Source organism: Castor canadensis, chromosome 1 (assembly GCF_047511655.1).
Source record: "Castor canadensis chromosome 1, mCasCan1.hap1v2, whole genome shotgun sequence".
Classification (NCBI taxonomy): Eukaryota; Metazoa; Chordata; class Mammalia; order Rodentia; family Castoridae; genus Castor; species Castor canadensis.
The window spans coordinates 146,255,862-146,264,941 of record NC_133386.1 but is presented as its reverse complement, the minus strand read 5'-3'; the positions used below and the strand labels follow the sequence as shown (position 1 = coordinate 146,264,941).

Here is a 9,080-nt window from a genome sequence, read left to right as displayed (position 1 = left end):
GCCATAATGAGGAAACAAGGCAGGTGTAATCAAGGAATCAGCTAGTTAGTAATTTTGATGACTTGCTCTCTTTCCACTATTGATCCATGTGAGTAAAATAGTCAAAATCCAAATTACCAAGCTTCCTTGTTTACTTGACCATAAGAGAAACTCACATGATCTTACAGCACTATCCAAACTTGGCACTCTGCCAAAATGCTAGCTTTGAGTTGCTTCAGATACTTGTTAACATTTGAAGATTTAAAAAATGTAAAGATGTAAAAATAATACAAAAAGACTTCTTTCTTTGTGCATCTGAAAGTTTCACATTTAAGGCAAGGTTTAGAGAAAATTTGGTATATACACCTAGAAGTTTGGAGACAAAAATTAACATGACCACTAGTTCAGGGATCATACTTAAGTTTTGGCATATATTTTATGCAACTATGTATGTTTGAAAGAACTGTATTTCATGCTACAAAATCCCAATTAGAAATCATTGTTACAGTAGGTGGTAATTTGACTTATGTGAATGAATGTATTGAATTATGTGCTGAGTATCAAAAGACTTTTTCATAGTGATTACCTTGATATTTCAAACTATTTAGTAAAATGATTTTCCTGTTTGAAATATATAAAAGTGTCCAACAAATTTATAGTAGGTGACCACATTTCCAACCTTAATTTAAAATTCTTCTGAGGTTAAATATTGATATCAGTTATATTTCTTCTTTTGCAAAAACAAGTCATATTTAACTGACAGATACTGTGAAGTATGTAACAATTTAGGTGGCTTTTATACATTTGCTGTCTAAGCTTAAAAGAATCTGTTATCTTCTCATTACAGGGTGTATTAGACTTCATGATAATTATTATATAAGTTAATTATTACATAATTATTAAAAGTATGAGTAATAATTCCTAGGATTCATATTTCTTGCTTTATCAATTGCTATGTAACAATGTACAAGTTACATAATTTTTCATGCTCTTCTAATTTTTTATGAAGGAGTAATAAATATATTATTTTATTGAAAATCTTATAAACTATATATATTTGTATATGTATATAATTCTTAGCTATATTTTTCCCATTCAGAAAGCATGTAAATAAATATTAGCTACCATCTATGACTTTCTTGTAAACCCTGTTTACAATCTTTTTGTTCCAATGTACTCAGCATTTATTTTTGCTATTGTACACCTTGTTATTTTATCATGTGGCTTTGAGACCACTTTAGAAACATTTTTGCAAATGTAATATATGAGGAAAAAGAGATACTAATATGAAGGAATTTTCAAGTGTTAGTGCTAATATCAATTTAAGTATTACAAAATTCATAATTACATGTAACTAGGTACTGGTATTTGATTATCTTTATATTGATATTCCACGTGTTAATGAAAATAAAATTATCACTTTTGCACATTCTTTCGTGTAATGTTTTGGTTTGCTTTTAGAAACAGCTACAGTGTCCCATGGATTCCCTGGTGGATGGGAACCGCACTGCAGTGACAGAATTCATTTTGTTGGGATTAACAGACGATCCAGTCCTTCGAGTCATCCTCTTCATGGTCATCCTGTGCATCTACCTGGTCACCATATCTGGCAATCTCAGCACAATCATTCTTATCAGAGTCTCTTCCCAGCTCCACCATCCCATGTACTTTTTTCTGAGTCACTTGGCTTTTGCTGACATGGTCTTTTCATCTTCTGTCACACCCAATATGCTTGGTAATTTCCTGGTGGAGAGAAATACAATCTCCTACATTGGATGTGGTAGCCAGTTTGGTTCAGCTGTTTTCTTTGGGACAGTTGAGTGCTTCCTTCTGACTGTTATATGGCATATGATCAATTTGTGGCCATCTGTAACCCCTTGCTGTATTCAACCAAGATGTCCACACAAGTCTGTGTCCAATTGCTCATAACAACTTACACAGGTGGTTTTCTCAATAGTTGCACTTTTACTATTTGCTTCTATAGTTTACTCTTCTGTTGATCAAATAGAGTCAATCACTTTTTCTGTGATATTTCCCCTTTAGTTGGACTCTCCTGTTCTGATGTCAGTGTCTTCACAGTTATTTCCTCATTTTATGCTGGCTCCATCATCGTATTCACAAACATAGTCATCTCACATTGTGATATCCAAAATGTCCACAGTGCAATAAAAACCACCAGTCACATCAAGAACCACAAAAAACGTCACAAGTGGAATGACAAAAGACAGTGGATGCAGGTAGTAAGCTGAATCTGATGTTGAAAATATTTGACAAGGCTTTTAAAGTGTCCATCAAAATGCTTCGACAAGCAATCATTAATTATCTTGAAAGAACAGGAGGAAAATGTTGGCAAGGAATTAGGATGTATTAAAAGGAACCAAACAAACCTGGTGTCGGTGTCTCATGCCTGTAATTATAGCTACTTGGGAGGCCAATATCAGGAGGATTGTAGTTCAAGGCCAGCCTAGGCAAATAGTTCTTGAAACTCTTTTTCCAAATAACCAGAACAAAGTGGGATGGAAGTATGGATCAAGCTATAATTGTTTTGAAAGCTTGAAGCCTAGGTTTAAACCCTAGTCTCACCAAAAAATGAAAAGGAACCAAGTGGAAGTTGTAAGCTTTAACATTGTAACCACTGACAATGTTATAATTAAATGGGAGAATAAGTTTTCATAGTCTATTGCACAACAGGGTAACTAATTAACAACAATGCATTTTATATTCAAAATAGCTCAAAGAGAGGATATTTAATGTTCTCACCACAAAGAAATGATAAATGTTTCAGGTAATCTATGTACAAATAATCTTGACTTACATTCATGAATTAAAACATCACATTGTACCCCATAAACACGTAAAATTAGTGCTGTCAATCTAAAGTAAAAATAAACTCAAAATATCCCCAAACAAAAACAATAAAACATATTAATAAACATATTAAAAACTGAAAAATACAATCATCAATAATAAACAATCCACCTTGGTGAATGGCTCAATAGTAGGGGACAGAGTAGTAGAGCACAGACACAAAGGTTTTGAGTAAGATAAGTAGAATTTAACTAATTGAAACAAAGAAAACAGACAGAGATATACATACCTGTGGGGCAATAAAAATAGACCCAATATTCATATTTGCATGCTACAGAATGAAAGGGACCAAATAAGAAATAATGGCTGAAAGCTTCCCAACATTGGTCAAAGAGATTCAGAGTTATAGAATCAGGAAGCTGAACAAACCTCTAGTTTTAAAAATCACAAAGGCATATCCTAATTATACTTTTGAAAATTAAAGACAAACTTGTATCCATAGAGAAAGAACTCATTACATAAAGGGACAATCCATCGTTATATGATTATTATTGTGAAGCAAGTTAAACATATTTATCACCTCAGCTTTTGGTTATAGGAGCACTTAAAATCCACTCTTAGTAAATTTCCAATATGTAATAAAATATTCTTAATTGTAGTCCTTATGCTGTATACTGGGACACCAGACATTCATTTTTCATACTCTTTGGCTGTTATATCCCATTTTTGAGCCTCCTGCCCCTGGTAACTACCAATATTCTTTTTCTATGTATTTGGCTTTTCAAAGATTCTGCATACATGTATCTGGCTTATTTTCCATAGCATAATGTCCTCAAATTCCATCCATGTTTTTTCAGATGGCAGGAACATTTTTTCCATTATTTTCCTTCCTTCTTTCCTTCCTTCCTTCCTTCCTTCCTTCTTTCCCTTCCTTTCCTTTCCTTTTTCTTTCTGTTTTTTGTTGTACCAGAGTTTGAACTCAAGCATTCTGCCACATTGAACTGAACTGCATCCAATAACACAGGAAATATATTCCCTTAAGTCCTTCATCCTTCTAAGTTGCAGGATGCTTAACTGGAGGAGAAGGAGGCCTTGCCAAGGTCCTAGGGATTTTCTATGTGACTGCAGTTCTGCAGTCCAACAGTGGGAAATGAGATACCCTCTTGTTAATCAAAGGGGAAATTAAAACATCTAATTTCTATAGGAGAGCTATGTGGTTTGGGGTGCCAGTATGTGTTAAGTCTTTTCCATAAATTATTTAAGTTATCTTTTACTTTTAATGTTTCCTTATTTTAAATAAAGTATTAAAACTAGAGAAATTCAAACCAGAATGTGCTTACAACACCTCTTTTAATAAGTTCGTGAGGTTAATTTATCCCTGTTATCTTTCAGATATTGTTCTGCAGATTTTCTGCATTCACTTAAAGGAAAATAAGAATGTTTTTTATTTTTTAATAAGCTTTTTTCTTGGGTGGATGCAGAGGCTCATTCCTGTAATCCCAGCTACTTGAGAGGCAGATATCAGAAGAATCACTCACATTTTAAGACCAGCCCAGAAAGAAAGTTAGTTAGACCACATATCACCCAAAAGATGGAGCTGTTTGTGTGCCTGTCATCCTAGCTATGCTGGAAGCATAAATAGTAGGATCATGGGCCAGGATGGCCCGGGCGTACATGCAAAACTCTATATCAAAAATAACTAATGCAAAAAGGACTTGGGGGAAGGGATGACGTGATAGAGTTCCTGAGTAACAAGCACAAGATCCTAAGTTCAAAGCCTACTACCACTAAAAAGAATTATTTATCTCCCAATCCTTTCTCTTTCACCCTATTACACTGAAGTAAAGGAAAATCAGATTCTAACTCTTGCTTCCAAGTGCCATAAGTATTTGTCTCAGTACTTGTTGGGCTCCAACAAATCTCTTCCTACCCTTTCCAATCTCATTGCAATGATGGGAGAGTAGATCATACCCCCCCCCCATATTCCTTCCCTGTGATCTGTGGAAGCATTTTTAGCTTTATTTTCACCAATTCTAATTTCTTTATAGGTTCAGACCTATGGAACACAATTATTATGAACCCATTAATTTTGGTGCTTAGAATAAAATGATACCATTCTGGATTCCTACTAATAAGATTACTCTATGGAAACAGAACTATGTGTTTTAATATGTGTATAAATATGCACAGACTTCTAGGTAAATCATGTGAGTGTGGTATCAAACCTGAATTCCTAAAGATGGGCATCAACGCAGTTCCATCTCTACCCTTGTTCCAAAGTCTCTACTTCCTGGACTATAAAGATGACAGAGATAATTTAAAATGTTGATACAAGGTTCCAGCTGAGGCTTCATCATGCAACCTAAATCCTCTAGCTCAGCAAGGGTGCTGAAGTTATTAGAGCCATCATGGTATGGTATAGATTAAGTGCACAGGACCTGGAAACTGAGAAGTTTAAAGGCATGCCACCATGCCCGGCATTTTATTGGTTGAGATGGGGTCTTGCAAACCTTTTGCCTGATCTGACCTTGAACCACAAACCTCCGGAGCTCTGCCTCCTGAGTAGCTAGGTGTGAGCCATCACATTTTGCTTAAAAGAAAACTTTTTTAAAAGAAATTTTAGTAAGAGTGGTACTGTTTTTCCAAATCTCCTTACTGTCTCACTATATAGAAGACAGCTGATTCTCATCTGTTTTATTCAATCTGTTGCCCTATGTTGTATGGGTTGATGTAAATAAAGAAAATCCAACTTCACATAGATATTTAATTTGAAAAGGCAGGGGTGCTTCATCAGTCTTTTCAAGTTGTAAATATTCTCCTTTGATGCTGGATTGAAATGCTACAAATGGTAGTGTCTTAAAGTTTCTTTGCAATGAAATGACTGATGTTAACAGAAAAAGCAAGGTGTTTGGGGAACCAGACCCCCTGGAGTCATATAGTGGTCGCACATCTTCTTAGGTGAGTCACTTGGTTATTGCCACCTTTTAGCCTCATTTTATTTATTTGCAAGTAAGAAATAATAGGACCACTTCAGAAAGCTACTGTGAGAAATAGATGAGTTAATAAATGTCACATGTTTAGAGTGAATCCTGGCACATAGTAAATACAAATTATTGTTTGTTAAAGAAAGGAAGAGTGTTTATTATCTATAAGAGTTCGATAATAGTGACAATTACTACCATCATAATAACTGATATCAAGGTGTCTGCTAATTAATTTTAAAGTGTTTGAAAGTGATGATTAGAACAATGAAGTATGATTTTAATTTTTAAAAATCAAAAACATATGATTTAATTTAAACAATCAATTAAGAACTATATGGTAGGTCCTAAGTGTGATATTGTAAAGAAAATCTTTATAGGTCATTATCAATTCAAATAATAGATCTAAGAATATATTCTGACAGTCACCTTCCTCAGGGTCTTCTTAGCATCTCTTTTCCTCAGACTGTGGATCAGGAGTTCCACATGGGAATCACCACTGTGTGGAAGAGAGACATAACTTTATTATGCTTAATTGAATAGCTGGTTGTGGGCACCACATAAATGAAAGTAATTGTTCCATAGTAGAGAGTGACTGCAGTGAGGCGGGAGGTGCAGACGGAGAAGGCCTTTGTCTCCCCATCAATGGAACACAGCTTTAGGATGTGGCTAGAGTGTACATGTAAGAGAGAGCAATGACAAACATTGCAAGCACAAACATTGATGGAAGAGATGGATAATTTCAATAATTGAGATATCTGAACCAGAAAGTTTCAAAAAGGGGAGAAATTACAGAAAAAGTGACTGTACAATTTGGTCCACAGAAGGACAGACAGTAAATAACTAGTAAGTAAATGTCCAAGCATTCCACCGCCACCCAGACAGGAAGTCCCCAGTAAGAGAATGCACACTCTGGGATATGTGCACGGAGTAGAGCAGAAGAGAGCAGATGGCCACATAGCGATCATAGGCCATGGCAGCCAAGAACCATTTGGGTTTACAAGATGTCACTACAAAGTTGAGCTTCACAAAAGCAATGAAGATTCAAAATAAAATAAAAAACTGATGAAAATTAAAGTAAAAAATTATGAAAAATGATAATTGTAAGCTTTTTCTAAACCTCAATAGCTGACAGAGAAAGCAATCAAAAAATCAGGAAGGATATAGTAGATTTGAAAATTAGTTTAATTTAATCATATTGAAGTGAATGTAATATATGCTTCACTGTTTCCAAACATTATGACAACCCTGTATAAGAGAGGTGAGCTCTTTCAGAGAGAGAAGGTGATGTGGGGTGTCAATAGATTGCCTTGCCATTGAGCACATGCTCTCCAAGTTGTTCATTTATAAGATAACATTTTAAAGGAATATATTAACTGAATGGGGGAAAAAAACCTGTAATCAAAGATTCCCTAAATTATAGGCAGAGGAAAGAAAAAGTGAAACTACATTTTTCAAGTATCAAAACCATCATATACACACATTTAATTTGAGCCAAAGGATTCTTGTGAATGATATATTTTATTCTGTGGCTCTAGAAAGTTCAAGTTGGCTTGAATCAATATACTGGCACAGTGTATTTAAGACAGTTCTTGACATAAAATAACATAAATATCTATCACATATGCTTATCAAAGTATTATTTTAGATTTCTGGATTCACATTGAATTTCTTTCAAAATGAGGAATATGTTCTCGCCATCAATTTCTTCATGGCCTCTTTTACATCCTTGTTCCTCAGACTGTAGATCATGGGGTTCAACATAGGGATCACCACAGTGTAGATCACAGATATCACCTTAATATAGTCAGGTGAATGGCTCGACTTTGGTATGACATAAACAAATGTAACTGTCCCATAAAACAAAGTGACTGCAATGAGGTGGGAAGTGCAGGTGGAGAAGGCCTTGTGCCTTCCCTCAGTAGAGTGCATCTTCAGTATGGAATGGAGGATGTAGACATATGAAACAATGATGGTGAATAGCGTGATTACAATGACTAATGTAGCTGAGATGACAGGAGATATTTCAGCAATATAAATATGGGTACAAGAAAGCTTTATGAGTGGGGGCAGGTCACAGAAGAAATGGTTGATTTTATTTGGTCCACAAAAAGTGAGACTTAATAAACAGCTAGTAAGCGATGAAGCATTCAGGCACCCACCCAAGTAGGAAACAAACAGTAAGATGATGCAGACCCTGGGGGACATGTGGGTGGAGTAGAGCAGAGGGGAGCAGATGGCCACATAGCGATCATAAGCCATGACAGCCAGTAGGAAGCACTCAGCTGTTCCAAACACAGCATCAGAAACAAGCTGAGCTATGCAGCCACCAACAGGGATGGTAGTTCTCTCCCTTAGAAAGCTCACAATCATGACAGGTGTGACAGATGTGGAATATCCAATGTCCACAAAGGCCAAATGGCTGAGAAAGAGGTACATTGGGGTGTGAAGCTGAGAGCTTCTTTGGATTAATATGATTATGCTTATGTTTCCCAGCATGGTAGTAACATAGATTCCTAGAAAAACCACAAAGAGGATGGAACAAAGTGTAACATCCTCTGTTAACCCCAAAATAACAAACTCTGTCACCATTGTGTGGTTCCCAGTCTCCATTTGCTTCTGAATAGTATCTACTGTAGTAAAAAAAAAAGTGAATATTAAAATAAATTGAGTTCACAATTGATTTATTTGCTTCGACACTTAGTATATTAAAAAATCAACATGTAGATTTCACTTTTGTCTACCCACTTGCACTTCACAAAACATCTCCAAACATGTTACATTATGTATGATTTGTGAATATTAATTATTTCTCTCAAGGCCACAGATACAAATTGGAGAATGACTCAGATCAGAACACATCACTCACAGTTGCAAAATTTGATCAATTCACATTGCTAATTGAATGCTTCCAGCAATGTTCTGGAAACCTGAATGGTTAAAGTGATTGATCTCATGCTTATTTGACAATATTCAATTTGCCTCTGTTTCTCAGTCACGTTGGAGACGACACTTCCCAGTCCTCTTGAAGTTAGGTAAGACTGTAAACAGTATATGCTAACAGGTTGTGGAAAGAAATGTGTCTTTTCAGGATCAATTTAATTACTAGTGGGCAGGTCTCTCTTCCTTTTCCACAGTGACATATTTACATGATACAACTCTAATATAGTGATAGGTCTCACCAACTCAGGATTTGAGTAAATATAGAGAACAAGAATATACTGGAGGGAGTGTAGCTCTATATTGTATTGGACCATACTGTGTTTCAAAGGTTAATATGTTAGGAAAGCACAAAATCATCTATCTTGGTTA

The 9,080-nt window shown here is 35.4% G+C and overlaps 1 protein-coding gene and 1 pseudogene across 1 annotated transcript; one reads left to right on the top strand and one right to left on the bottom strand.

Annotated features, from left to right (window-relative positions):
• The first annotated feature begins 1,458 nt into the window (after positions 1–1,458).
• On the top strand, positions 1,459–2,228 carry LOC109699626 (olfactory receptor 5P76-like; annotated as a pseudogene).
• Positions 2,229–7,442: 5,214 nt separating this feature from the next.
• LOC109699622 (olfactory receptor 5P4) lies at positions 7,443–8,381 on the bottom strand. Its single transcript, XM_020184421.2, has one exon. The coding sequence runs from the start codon at positions 8,379–8,381 to the stop codon at positions 7,443–7,445; it is 939 nt and encodes a 312-aa protein (XP_020040010.2).
• Between the last annotated feature and the right edge of the window lie 699 nt (positions 8,382–9,080).